Genomic DNA, 15438 nt, shown 5'->3' with positions numbered 1-15438 from the left:
ATTTTTAAGTTTGTTAGTTAAGAAAGAAAAAAACATTTTAACCATAACAAAATATTAATTCCCTTGCTCTTCTGATGCAGAATCTTGACATTATTAAAGGAGTTAGAAGAGTAGAACACTTTAGAGTACTTATTGAATTTCTCACTTTAATAATGAAGATATGGTTCCGTGTAATCTACAATTAATTTAAAGGTAGTGAAAAAGAAGTAATATTCTACTATCTCTGTTTTGTTCTCTCCCATTCAAATTTAACAAGTGGTAGGAGCTTTCAGAACAGCATGCACAAAGGATTCAAATTAGATGTCAAAGTTGAATGTCAAGTTTGCCTCCTTCTATTATTTGAGTGGGATTTAACTAATTTGTTTGATAACCTATTTTTAAATTTTTTTTAGAAAATTATCATCTTCTCAATAAAACTTAAAGCTCTGGAAAGTGAACTTCAAAAGTAGTGACCATGTCATAAATAGTATGCTATTCACATTGAAAACAAATAAAATGACAAGTGGGTGGGAAAGTGGAGGAATCACATAAAAGAAATGCTTTGGAGGAAGGGGAATAAACAAGGCAACCTTAGCAAAGTTCTCTCATTCTCTGCCCCAAATGCAAGTCAAATGGGACCTTTTCACTTGGCAGCAATGTTGCCCTATGATTGAAGCACCGTGAAAATGTACCAGGGGTTTGTTTTCATTTTAGCTGCATTTCTGACGTTTTATGGGCTGTGGAGATGTTCCCCGTATCACATACATAGGTAATGCAATGTGCGTCATCTCTAAAGATCGTGTTATTATGGCTGCGTTCAGAGAGCTCTTGCTTTGGGTTATTTCTCTAATAGAAAAGATGGATTTATAAGTATTCATTTAGACCCTCTTACCCATAAACCCATATGTCCCCATAATTCCTACAAGCTGCATGGTCAACTGATGTGAAATAAGTTGACAAAGAAACAATGTGCTTTAAAAACGCGACTGAAGTTTTCACATCATTTAGAAGAGGAAAATTCCAGAAATAAAAGAGCGTGGGTCTACCTTAAAGCAGGAATTTCCCCGCAGAGAGAAACAGAAAGAAACGAAGGCACATAATGCCACTGCAGCTGCAATATTTCTTAAGTAGGACACTCAGAAAAGGGCACAAGCTCTTCACGTTTCCAGAAACATTACGTTTATTTCCTCTGCGAAAGATTTAGCAGCTTAGTGGAAAGCAGCAGCACACGGGGGGCGGGGACCGCCCTGAAAAAGAGTCAGCACTGCAAGGAAATTTGCTTAAACTACTATTAGAAAGAAAATATTTCAGAAATGGTTGCCTCTAGTAATCTCATACCTTAAGGCTAGAATAAAAGGTCATAGCTAATTGGTACAAAAGCAGATTTGGATACACAGTTAGGAAGTGAAATTCTGTGATGAATTCTGCCCAATCACTACCCTTTTTACCTTCAATTATGCCAGGACATGTACCACATGTTATAGAGCTCAGAAAAGACAAAAGAATGGGTACTTCAAAATGGAGCTTCTTTTCCACTAAAAAAAAAATTGCCACATTTAACTTCTATAGCCAAATCAACGAGGGTAACAAAACCTATTTAATGGTCAAGAATAGAAGTTAAGTAGTAGTTGGATAAATTATGCATAATGCATAACAAAAACGTTTTTGCATGATTTGATGAAAACAATCACGATTGATAAGAGGTGCTACTTTCCAAGGGCCACACTTGGGTTTAGGTAAACAGATAAGCACACACACTGTACAGTCTTTCTTTTACTGGAGTTAGTCCTCAAGTTAAGGAAAAAATTAAATGAATGGAGGCGTACGTTTTCAAGATATTAGAGAAAAAATTTTAACATATTAGCTTATAAGAAAAGTGCTTTTTTAAGAAAGTTTTGTTTTATGTGCCTTAATAATAAAGAAATCTCCTTAGAGTAGAACTTAATTATGACCTGTTCCAGTAAAATCTAATATTTTATTTGAATGAATGTAGAGAGACAAAAATAAAAAAATACTAAACCTGCTAAACTACTCATTGAAATCCCGAACATCTTCCTTTTCATTGAAGACATTCATACCTGTCAAGCTGTAAATAACAGTGCATTGTGATTTGAGGAATTTTTATGAAAAGGTATTTTCGGTTTTCTTTTTAAGAGTGTATACTTTTTGAAAGCAAAAAATCATGTAGTCATTTCACAATTGTCTATACTAATTGGTGAAATAATTTATGTATTATGTAATTTATTAAGGTTTATTGTCTACTTGATGCTTTCCTCACTATCAGGAGTACTTATAAATTTCAGCAGCAGTGACATCATAATTCCAAAACGGTTGGGAGCCAAGAGTCCATCCAGGAACGTTTCCCTGTCCCTTTGAAATGTCCTTCGTTGACCCCTCCCTGCCACCAAGATCAGGAACAATTTGGCATAAAGTAAGAGAGGATTTATTTGGAACAATAAGTATTGTCAGTGGTCTTTGTTTTCATAAAAGAGACAATGCTGAGATTTAAGAGAAATAAAATAGACTTCAAACAATGCTGATATACTTATATTCCCCCATTTCCTCCCCCTAGTTTTTCTTTTCCAAGGCTAGCGTGTGGAAAATCAGATTGGGACAATGGAGGTGGGAAACAGTGTTGTGAGGGAGATAAATTGATAAAACAGGATTCTTCTGAAGCAGCAGAAGGGAAGTGAGGAAAGTGGTGTACCAAAGGCCCCAGGAGCGCAAAGCATGGTAAGTGGGAAAAAAGTTAAGAAACTGGAAGCATAAGGATAATTTATAATGCAAAGAATCTGTGTGGACACCATTCAACTTGACCATAATCCTTTTTCAGTGCTTTGCATCTTCCTCTGCCAGGAAGTTTCAGTTCTAAATGAGCCATGCAAACTGATCAATACTATTTATGGCAACTGAAAAAAAATATTTAAATTTCTAGATGTGATACTTTTCTTCCCATTTGCCCTTCCCAATCTGCTACCACCCTGAATTCAACATTTAAAATATCCTCTAATAATTTCCTAGAAGTTCATTATGTTGGAACTTCATTTCTAAATTTATTTTCTATCTTGGACCATTACCCCAGTCACTAAGGAAGGCACTTGGTGCCTCCATGTTGTGGGTTTTTAGGACTATTAACTGAACGTGTTTTAATGTTCTCTACATGTGCATGAGAGTTCAATTTGGACCTTAAAATGAAATCTACGTACTAGAAAAGTTTTTTAAAGAGCCTTTTTTCTTTTCAATTCAAAAATGTTTATGTTTGATTCCAATTATCTGTTGATATGATAATAAAATAAAAGCTACAAATATTATGCACAAAGCACAGTCATCTCTCATGATCTCTGTCACATAAAATAGTACTGATATAGATGACTGAGATGAAGTCACAAACATAACTAAAATAAACACTGGCCTATCCACACAAAGCCATACCGCTTATCCCTCCTGGTACAAATTTCCCTTCACAGGTTAACTCCAAATATTTGAAGATAATCTATCAGTTTATTAGGAAACACAATAAACATGTACACTTTTGATTAATAGCTATAAGGCTGCTAAAAGTCTAACAGGAATTCTAACTGTGCAAGAAAGATGAAATCCATGCCCAACAGTATTAACTTTCCAAACAACAATATGAAAATCATATCCTTGTTTTTGTGTTTTTTCGTTTCTTTGTGTCCAGGATATGCATTGGCTTTCTGAAACCACTGCAGAGTGGTGAATAATGTATGACATGAAAAAAAAAAAAAAAAAAAAACCTGTTCATTGTCCAGAGAGTACTGTATTGCTTGCTGTATACTACATCTATGCAAGACAAACAATAGAACAGACCAGTAACCCCAGAAATCTCAAGCTAAAACCTTCCCAAGTGGAAGGGGAAAATACCATCCTGGATTCTAGAAAGTCTCTGAAACAAACAGTTCAAATCCCTAGAATACCCCTACGTACTAGATAAAACCCCTTAAATTTCAGAAAGATTGGTCCTCCTGAGTAAATCTGTGAGAAAACTGGAAAAACAATTACTATTTAATGTTATTCTAAAGAGATTCACTAACTCCCGTCCACCTCCCCTGTCTTATAGGACATATTTGCAAAGACTGATGAGAAGATATGTAAAACTTAAAAGGCTGTTGTCAATCTACTTTTCCTGTATTTTCTCTAGTAGTACTTAGGAATTTTGCCCTCTAAGTCATAGGAATAGAACAAACCATGATCTGAGTTGAGAATGACAAAGAGGCAGCAGTCAAATGCAAGTACAATGGATGTAAGAATAAGAGAAATGGCATATAGTTATATTTCGTTTTTATAAAAACTCAGCATTGAGCTTCCCTGGTGGTGCAGTGGTTGAGAGTCCGCCTGCCGATGCAGGGGACATGGGTCCGTGCCCCGGTCCGGGAAGATCCCACATGCCGTGGAGTGGCTAGGCCTGTGAGCCATGGCCGCTGAGCCTGTGCGTCCGGAGCCTGTGCTCCGCAACGGGAGAGGCCACAACAGTGAGAGGCCCGCGTACCACGAAAAAAACAACAACAACAAAAAAACTCAGCATTTTTCTTCACTTGTCAAGCCTAAACATTACTGAGTAGAAAAGGTCATGTGAAGGTAACATACATAGGACATTCGAGCTTGCCCATAAAATAAACTCAGATTTAATGGAATTCCATTTACAATGATGTAGAATGGAATTTCTATTTCCTCATCCTCCAAATTTCAAACTTAAGAGATAGCTTTAGGTACAATACATTGAAAAGGCTTTCATGTAGATTCAATGTTTTTTTTTTTTTGATAATTGTGAAGTGTTCAACAAGCAGTTATCAAGAGTATACACTATACTGAGGTATGTGCTAGGTACTAAAATATATATCACAATCTTTTAATAGTGAAGTATAGTTATAAACCTTGCCGTATTTTAATACTTTGTATCATCAATATCTTTAAGAGAGTTGACATTGAGCATAACCTTAAAAGGCTTCCTGGAATAGGTGAAGCACAATATTAGGTTCAAGGTATCTGGGCTCATCCTTTCGCAAATGCAAAAAATACCAATGAATAATGGAAGAACTTGAATCTCAGAAGGGTATTATAGAGCCCTAGGTACCCACTGCCTTCTTCCTTCCTTCTCCTTCAGCTCCTCTCATTTTAATGGACACAAGGAAAGAAACTACCAGGAGTAAGGTTCAAATCATAATACACAGGAGAGGTATATCCAAAGATTTCATTAAAACTGGGAGATGGGTAGAGAGTACATTCATTTGCAGGTGAATCTAGCTGCCTTTGGCCATTGGGGCAGCAGATGGAATTCAGCTGGACAGGAAGCAGAGTTTATCATTTCTTATCCCCGTTTAGGAAAATTTTCAATAATATACTACCGAGTCCATATGAGAGAAATAAGCCTATCATTACAACCACCAATTAGAACAATTATTTCCCTTTAGTTTTGAAAGCAATTAGTTTTCTAGAAAATTTAAGATACTTATGACAGTCTGATAAATACCTTGTCATTTAATATAGTTATAGATGCACAGAGTGTCTAATCATGTTAGAGCGGTATCACGCACCCGACATATAGGGTCCCAACGATTTATTCCTGAACTGAAGGTTTGTAAATAAGCAGGTGGTTATGGGAGCTTAGCTACCAACATTAGCATGTCTGCGAATTCTTGACATGGAATTAAAACTACCAAGAGAAATTTACTGCTGCATAATAATTGCTTGTCCGAACTTATCCCATATTCCAATATCTAAAGGAAGCCTGTTAAATTCATATTCTCATAAAAATCAACTGAAATTGACCTTATCTCTTACTAGCTTGCAGAGATCACCAGTGAAGAAATCTGCAGCAGAGCTGATTATATTGTGTAGGAGAACAGACAAGCAAAGTGATTGAAATTTCTATAGAGAACATCATCAGTGCTTGCTTAGAACAATTTTGCATATAAATAGGGCATAAATGGTCTGTGTTCAATTTGTTCTCTAGTTGTCAAAGAATAATCAAGGATAGACTACATAGCAATCTTGTTTCTAGCCTCCCTAATGCAAACCTATGTCTTATTAATCAATACATGTATGTGTCTGTCCTGAAAGTAAAATTTAATTTCCGTAAAGAAAAAGAAAAAAACAAAAATTAAGTAACTACTACACGTATACACTTCATCATAAGATTCACATGAAGCGATGAAAATAAAAGACACTAAATTAAGTGGCCTTAAAAACGAATAGCATTTTAGAACTCAAGGCATCTGCCTCACTCTCACCCCCGTCCAAACACACTCTCCTAAAACTGTTTCTGCTAAGGTCACCAATGAATTCCTAACAGTTAAATCCACTGGATCCTTTCCAATCCTTACTTTATTGGTCCTCCTGGCTACATCTGATGCTATTCAGCACTTACTCTTTGAAAAGCTCTATTCCTTTGGCCTCAGCGATACCACACTAGCTTTTTTCTCCCCACTCCTCCAGAACAAACCCCTTCATGCTATCTTTTATGTGCTTCGGTTTCCGAGCTAGTCCCATAAATTGGTGGTTGTCAACTTTTGTGACACATTAAAATCGCCTGAGTAACTTTTTTTTAAATTGAAGTACAGTTGATTTACAATGTTGTGTTGGTTTGAGATGTAAAGCAAAGTGATTCAATTACACACATATTTCTTCTTTTTCAGATTATTTTCCATTATAGGCTATTATGAGATATTGAATACGGTGCCCTGTGCTATACAGTAGGTGTTTGTTGTTTATCTATTTAATATTTGGTAGTGTATATCTGAATTAATTTTAAAATATACTATTGCTCAGATTCTGACTCCATAGATTTGGATTTGATTGCTTCAGAGAGGAACTGGACATGGGTATTTTTTAGAAGGACCTCAAAGTGATTCCAGTGTGTAGCCAGGGCTGAGAACCAGTGTCACAAATGTTTGTTTTCTCCAGGGTTTTCCCTTTGCCCGCTGCTCTACTCATTTTCCCCAGATTATTTTACCTGCTTTCGTATTTTTAACTGTCACCTAAATGTTGATCATTTCACCAAGATCCTAGAATTCACCCTCTAGTTATTGCCAAGAGGTAACCGAGCTAATGCTCCTGAGAACACTGAGTGGCTGGCCTGAGGATTATTTGATCCTTCTGTCTCCTTCCCCACCTCCACCCCCCACTAGCTAAACTCTCTGTATGAGCCATAAATGTCCTTCATTTTAACTTATGCAAACAGAACTCCACATTACTAGATGGCTATGAACCACATACACACAACAGATGAGAAAGTGCTTTGTTAACTGTAAAACGCCAAGCATGCTAAAGTATTTTAAGTACATCACATAGTATATGCTCAATAAATACAGTTGAATTAAGAGGGAAAAGTGTCCTATATTTGGAAGGAAAACCAGGCATAATTTATGATTGGCAATGCCATTCAAGACCCTTGAAAGCATCTAGAGTTTCCTGTCAGAATCTCTAGAAGAGATTCAATTTATCTTTTCATTCTCTAACTCCCTTTCTTTCCTTCAAGCGCCAGCACTTAAGGAACAAAAGACATTCTTTGTTCTTTAATCCATTAAATCCTCCCTCTTGGCCCTCACCATTCTACTGAAACTGCTCGGGAAAAGGACAGCTGTTACCTGCTAGCTGACAAACCCACTGGTCTATTTTCAGTCGTCATTCTACTTACTTAACTTTCTGCAGGATGTGACCTTGCTGACTTTCTCCATTCTGAAATTCTCTCTAACCTCGGTCTTCCAGGCATCACTTTTTGCTGTTTCTCTTCTTCCCTTTCTGACTATTCTTTTTTTCTCAGTGCCCTTTGTTGATTCCTCTATTTTCCACCTAAATATTGTAATTCCCAAAGGCACTAGTCTTGGCCTTTACCTCTCATTGGACATACTCTTCCTGGGTGATCCCAAGGTTTCTATAATCATATACATGCAAATGTTCCCCAAATTGGTTATCTCCAGTCTCAACCCCGCTTGCTTTCATGTGTGTGTGTGTGTGTGTGTGTGTGTGTGTGTGTGTGTGTGTGTGTTGGCTTTTTGTTGCAACAAACTTTTCATCATTACCACTGTTCCCTTCCATGTCTCCATTGCATGTATTTGCCACCATTCCCCCTGTTCTCCAGACAAACTACTATTCATCCTTCAAAACAGTTCAAATGCCACTTTCATCATGAAAACTTTGTTGAATTCTCCAGGCAGTTTATTCCTCTTTTAGCACTTTGTACCTACTTATATCATAGCATTTACATTATGTATAATTCTGTCTTTCCCATGAGCCACTGAGTTCTTGAGGGCAAGACCCATGCTTTATCCATCTTTGACCTCCAGGGTCCTAGCACTGTTGCCTGGCCCCAACTATTTGATCAATAAATAGGGGCTTCCCTGGTGGCAGAGTGGTTGAGAGTCCGCCTGCCGATACAGGGGACATGGGTTCGTGCCCCGGTCCGGGAGGATCCCACATGCCGCGGAGTGGCTGGGTCCGTGAGCCATGGCTGCTGAGCCTGCGCATCCGGAGCCTGTGCTCCGCAACGGGAGAGGCCACAGCAGTGAGAGGCCCGCGTACCACAAAAATATATAATAATAAATAAATAAATAGCTAAATAGTTGGATGAATGCTGTGTGTTTGTTTGCATAATGTCATTTTTTACTAAATTTGAACTGCACATTCCAATCTAATAACTGTAGTATAGACAAAATGGGGTTTAGTTGGCTATTCTAAGATTCTAACACTTAGAAACAGAGACTGAGGAGGCTCAAGTGAAAGAACTCTTCCACAGGGAGAAAGAAGTAAACAGCTTAGAATGAATGACCAGCTTGACCTAGTAAAAATAATAAAAGAAAAACAAACGTAAAACCCCAACAGACCCTGGTCATCAAAACAGGAGGAGGATACTGAATACTACATGGGCTTGTCTTTGGGCCTTGCTGTATGGGGCCAAATCCTATGGAGATCAAGAGGGCTATAACTTAAACCTGAAAGCTGTTTTTCTAAAAATGTCTGTAAGACCTTGATGCTTAAGTAGTATATTATCTTGGTACCTTGGTGGAGTGTCACACTGTACATAGGTGGAGTGTCACACTCAAGGAAGAGAGAGGCATTTCTTCCCACTTTGCCACTGACCTCTCACAGCGGCATCGTGAAGGCAGGAGAGTGTCGGTTGCTATAGCAAACAGCAGGCAGGGAAATGAATGGTATTATAGGTGAAAGTGAAGGAACAGTGGTTACTGTGAGGTAGAGAGGCCCAAGAAAATGTGGATTTTGTTTTGCTACGAAAATACTTTTCCTAATACTTAGAGTTTGGTTTTTTCCTCTGTTGAATATCATTGTTTCTTGTCTCCTCTCTGTTCTCAAATGGTAAATTATACCTTCTCATTCAGACTTTTATCTTGCTGATTCATAAAAGTAGGATCATGTGTCTCCAGAGTTTCTTCTGTTTTTTTCAAATTTAGTTTTCTTGGTTGCCATGAGTGGTTCTAAAACCAAAGTACATTTCTTTTGTTTCCTGCTTTCACTTCTTCATAATGCTTTTCTTGTGTGTGTGTGTTTTTAATGTCTAGAACTATATATCAAAATCTAGTCAGAGCCAAAATAGCTAAGTTAGATATCTATCTATTGCCGAGAAACCTGTTTATACTTACAGTGGGCAAAGAAGGAAGAGGTGGAGTTGGTTCAAAGAGAAGAAGCATGTTCTAAGTATCTGTAGCTATTCAGAAAGAAAACAGATGTGGCATTGTGTATTAATATTTTAAGTGTGGTTTTTACTCCTGCAAGGTTTTTCGTCATGTGTTTCTTTTTCCTCCAAAGCTTACCTTTGATCTTATAATGACAAAGTCGGGAATACTGATGGGCAATTCTTTACAAAGTAGATTGTAAACATATGGGACTTATTACCTTAAGTGCTAACACAGGCTGTAACAAAGAGGGTCCAGAAAGATTTGGCCAAATTTATAGATGATAAATCCATCCTAGATAATTAAGGAAAACTGAGATGCTCCTTTCGCAAACCAAACTTCTAGAAAGTGTAGTCCATATTCTAGGGAATATAAAGATGAGAGGGGAGGGGATGCGGGGAGTTACCCTATGTCCTGTGCTGCACGAGCACACGATTCCTACCTCATTATGGCACATATAAGATTGCATTGCATTTTTTAATTAAAAAAAATTTTTTAATTGAAGTATAGTTGATTTGAAATGCTATGTTAGTTTCTTGCACTACACTTGTATCACGTGGATTATATTCATGTTTTCCCAAATGGTACGTGAGCACCTTGAGGCAAGAGTCCTCTTTGGTGTTGCATCCTCAGTACCCAATCCAGCACGTGATGCCCAGGGGGCATCCAATAGAATTGTTTCATTGTTGAATGAATACTATCTACCCCTAGAGCCTCACCATCTACTCACTGCTGAGTCCCTGCATTCTGGATCCCAATTCCATTCCAATATTGAAAAGATGCTCTTAAAATGTCACTAGAAAGCTCCCAAATGGCAAATCATTGGTCTTTATCCTTTTTGATTCCACTGTAGCATACGCCATTATTGAAAATGCCCACTTTTCTGCCTTCCTTTGCTTCTAGAATAATAATGTCTTGATTGGCCTCCTACATACCCAACTGCTCCTGGTCTATCTTCTCTGCTAGTTCTACTTTTAGCCCCAAAGGGGAGGCATTTTCAAGGTTCTGGTTTTGGATCTCTTTTTGCTTAATAATCTCTCTTATAATCTCTTCCATTTCCAAAGTATAACCAGAAATCTCACAAACTCAACCTCTTGTGATGAAATCTACACTCATATTTCCAAGAAAGTTCTGGACATCTTGACCTCAATGCTCTGCTATCACTTTCAGTTTCACTTGCCCAAAACTGAATTTGTCTTCTATCACTATTCCTTTTTCCTGATCTTAATAGTTTTCTCTCATAACCCAACTGTCCTCCCAGCTAATCAAAGTCAAAACCCTAGGATTATCCTTGACTCCTGGCTACTCCCCTTCCCCTAAATTATCTCCTTTTGACTAAGAATTAGTCATATGACTAAGAATATGACTAATTCATCACCTACATTCCTATAGATTAAATGTCCTAATATAGAGCTTTGATCATATTCTTCCACTGCTAAAAACAATATACTCCCATTGCCTAAAGAATGATATGCGAACACCTTAGTCTCTTATTCAAGCACTGTATGATAGGGTAACAACCCACTTTTCCAGAATTATCTCCATACTTTTACACTTTATATAACCTATTTTCTTACTAGCTGTACCATTTGCCATTCTCCCAAAATGCTTTGCACTTTCTAAAGTCTTAATGATGTTTCATTTGACTCAAATGCCCACTATCTCCACCTCCAACTCCTACTGCTGAAATCCATACTCATCCTTCAAAGCCTTTTTCTCCATGATTTTTTTTCTGATAGATCAATATGGTACAATATTTCCCTCCTCAGAACTCACACAGTATGTTATTAACACCTGGTGTATAATGCCCCTTATCATCTGCCTTATCCTGTAGTCTTTCTGTCTTTTTTATCTTTCCTATAAGACACAAGGGTCTTATAACGAAGGAAAACTTAATTATTTCTGCATCTGCCATCATGTCCAGCATAGTACCTTTCACAGAACAGAGGTCCAATGCATGAATAAATGTTTAGGGGCTCATTTCCTAAGCTTCAAGTTTGACACTAGCACAGCCATAATCTGGGCAATACAGCCAGTAGCAGCCATAGTGGCTACTTATTGCCTGTGCACGTTCTGATTGGCTGGGGCCCATGCTATACCAGTTATTTATATTTTCAATAACACTGCTGATATGATCGTCTCCCTTAAAATGGTTTTGGTGCCCTTAACTGAAATAACACACTCAGCTGAATGGGCTGGAGGCAATATTTGGGAGCTCCTTCTGAGTTAACTAATATGAGTTCTTCTTGGGGAGGGGAACGTCGGCTCACTGTGGAAGATTTGCAATGTCGGTAACTAATCATACCATTTATTAATATTCTGATTTTCTAATGAAGAATACAGACTCACCTGATTTTGTTTAAATATGCAATTGAAAACACTGCAATTAGAAGCACAATTGTAGGCCTCTGTATTTTACATGCCGGGGTGTCCATCTGTAAGCAATGATAATGGGGTTGGCAAGCAGAGCAGTACCTCTTTGCTGTCTGTGGTTCACTCTGATTTCAGATATTTTGACTATTTCCTCTGATACGACTTTACTTGGAGAAAACAGCCTTCTTTATAATTTGATTTTTCTGCTTTTATCTCATCATGGTGAAGTAGAGGTTTCTGGACAGGAGCAAGGATGCTGGGGTTAAACAGGGAAAGTGTAGCAATAGAAAGTCAATGGGATCTTGGAAAGGAACCAAATAAGGTGCCTAGGAAAGTGAAAACAAAAGGAGGCCAGCAGGAAAGGATGATCTTAGCTAAGAGAGGCAGAAACAGCGAGGAAATCTGGAAAAGCCCCCTAGTTCTGTCGTTTTTAGAAAGAGGGAAGCAGACAGGAGAGTTTTTGGCAGACTTGCTAACTCTGTGCCTGTCTTCCCCTCCCCGTCCCTTCAAGTACTTCTACTGATGTCCAAGATGCTTTATCAATCACTGCCACCGTCTGCCTTCTAGTTTCTTCTTACCGCTAGACATTTGCATTGGCTGCTGCCACTTGGAATGACTGCCAGGGATAAGTGCGCTGATATTTTTGACCCTACGTGTTCATGGAGGCCCTCCAACTACAAAGCAAAAGAGGTCCCAATTTAGATTACTTGGAATCAGTACTAAAAAATTATGCAGTTTGTGAATATATTCTTGGTGTTTCACAGTTGACAACACTATATTCCCTTGAGTACCAAACTCACAGAAACCCCATGGAATGATCTCTTTCTCTCAGTACAGTCGTTCTAGAGTCAGTATGAGGTGTGAGACTAGTCAGACAGGGGCCTTAGCAAATGTATTTTAAAAATAAACAGCCTAGAAAGATGATGGCAGTTCTTTTATGGCACAGAATAACATGTTTTTACTTATCAGCTGCTTAACAGAGAACAGAATTGATAGAAAAATTATTTCAGTTTGCTTCCACTGCCTATTAATGCTCTGACCGTTCAAGAAAGAGCAGGGAAGGTTTCTATTTTCCTTAAAAGGTGGCACGGGCCTCTGGTAGCATGATAGAATATTCTCATTTTACAGGTAAAGATTGAGGACAGATTAGTAGTGCTCCTAACATTCTGCCATGCACCATTACTGTAAAAAATATGGACATATAAATATAGATGTTAAGTTTCTTTCCTGCAGTCTTCCACTCTTTCTGTAGGCCATCTGCAATGTTTTCATCCACACAAAGCGGTCTTACACTCCAACCAAAACACTCTTGTCCTCTCAACCAAATCTAACCTTCAGGCTAATGTACCCATCGGGATTCACTCAAATATGAAAAAGATGAAATATAACTTATATTGTCTTCCACCATGAATTTCACCATTGCCAAAAGCTTTTCTGGACCATTCTGCTCTGGGCTCCATTTCTTTCACTGGTTTGTTGGAGTACAATGGTTTTGAGAGGTACCAATTACCATTTTAATAAAATGTGATCGTTTCTATTCTAAACACAGGATATTTTGGAATTGTAGGTTATTCATGGCAAATCTTACTAATCTAAATTAAGTAGAGTTTCCACGTTTACTATTAATTTTCCTTTTTTCATTTATGTCTCCGTATAGCTCTACAGCCCATGAAGAGAGCTTTTACAGTCAACACACCTAGTTTCTCCCTCTACTTCAAGAAAGATAGGAATTAAAAGTATAAAAATTTCCTTAGAGGAGATGGATAGCTCAGCCTACTTGGATTATTCTGAGAGGAGCTATTATTTACTTCAGTCATAGGGTATGAAGAGAAAAGGCAGACAACTTTCTGGGTCCACTTGAGTGAGTGAGGTTGTGCTGCTTCTTTTATGTTTTTTCTTCCTCCGAGATCGATTTTCATAGTGTGGCTTTGTTGCTAATCAAACAAACAAAAAAAGGGGGTTCCAACATTTTGGGACTTTTGGGGATCTTGGATCATCTGTGCCTGTCCTCTCTTTAGTAACATGGAGAATGGACAATGGACTGCAAAGCCAAAATGGCCTCTGGAAAGGAGCATTATCTCAGTTTCCTTACCTGTAAATAGCTAACGTGACATCATTAGGGCTAATTACTTGGAATGATTTAATTACATTTATGGTTTGAAACCATCTTCTACTCAAACCACATGTTCATAAAATCACAATTAAAAATATTTAATATGAAACACAGCAGGAATCCTTGCTTCTAAATTTTTTTTGCAAAGCCTACAGTTATTTGAAGATGCTTTTACCAAGTTGAAACTTGTGATCACGTAGATATAGAAGCCTGCTGAGATTTCACACATGAACTGAGATCAACTGTTTAAAAACATTTTTTTTCATGAGAAAGGTTGTTTTCGTCTTTTGGGTTATTTTTGGTACTTGGCTCTGAGCACTTACATTCTATAATACCATGTGAGCTGGAATGGCTCTTACCTGGATTCCTTGGAATCCGCTTTCTGCGGTCTCGGAATGCTGCACCTGATTGCAGGGCTTCTAGAAGATTATCCATCACGCCTGTCTCATCACCCTCTGGAGGAAGGGAGAAATTGGAATTAATCTTGGAGCAATTAAAGTTAAACTACAGGAAAATAAAGGGAAAAACTCCTGTCAGATTTACATAATACCCCTAAATTAAAGACATATATCTGTTTTAACATAATGGATCCTGTCAGTTTCTGGCACCACAGACTACTTTGCTTATTACGCACCATTAAGCAAAATTCATGCCAATCCCACTGTTCTTTCAACTTAAAGACCTTGTCTTTTGTATTATTGATGACATGCTCAGTATGCAAATAAACAGTAGCTGATCAGCTACTGCTGCCTTCCTGTTCAGATTCTTATAAGATATTCCTAAGCAAGAAACCACTGACCCGGCTTAATGCAATCAACGTGCAGGGCGTGATTTGATGAAGCGGAGTTACACAAGGTTAAATACTGATTGTATTAATACCTTAAGCATTCAACCATCATCTGCGGTTATCTTAAAAGACACTATTTGCAAAACACACTTGCATTCAGTTCCTATCTAATCCATATCCTTTACCCATTTTGAAACACTGACACTGCAGAAGGCAAAGGTGACCACATCATCTGAAAGTCCACATTTTACATTTGAGAGACATTAGCCAGAGTCTCACCACCCCTTTTAGAATGCTGTTGTGTTTCTAAACTTTTCCTGTGAGTGGAGTACTCAGAGATGTTCATGGAAATTCCTAACGGAAACGTATATAAAACATTTCACCCTACTCTTATCTTTGACAATTCTGGCTGTTAAAAATACTTTTAAGATTTGCTAGGACAAGGTGTCCATTGCCAGAAACTCTCTGCGAAGCTGTGGATGATCCACAGTGAGCTGAGGACCCTCTTCTCAACAGGCCTCACTGATGAAAAGGAC

The 15438-nt window shown here is 38.0% G+C and overlaps 1 protein-coding gene across 2 annotated transcripts in view; it reads right to left on the bottom strand.

The window, feature by feature from the left end:
• The window catches only part of DIAPH2 (diaphanous related formin 2), an 897660-nt gene that overhangs the window by 151338 nt on the left and 730884 nt on the right, over positions 1-15438 (bottom strand). For both annotated transcript variants that reach the window (XM_027086071.1, XM_027086072.1), the window contains exon 27: positions 14475-14570. In XM_027086071.1, coding sequence (XP_026941872.1) covers positions 14475-14570 — 96 coding nt within the window. The remainder of the gene's footprint in view (positions 1-14474; positions 14571-15438) is intronic.

Source organism: Aethalodelphis obliquidens, unplaced genomic scaffold (assembly GCF_003676395.1).
Source record: "Aethalodelphis obliquidens isolate GAN/ISIS:26980383/991018 unplaced genomic scaffold, ASM367639v1 scaffold54, whole genome shotgun sequence".
NCBI lineage: Eukaryota > Metazoa > Chordata > Mammalia > Artiodactyla > Delphinidae > Aethalodelphis > Aethalodelphis obliquidens.
The sequence above is the reverse complement of the archived record's forward strand: the minus strand, read 5'-3'. Positions and strand labels throughout refer to the sequence as shown.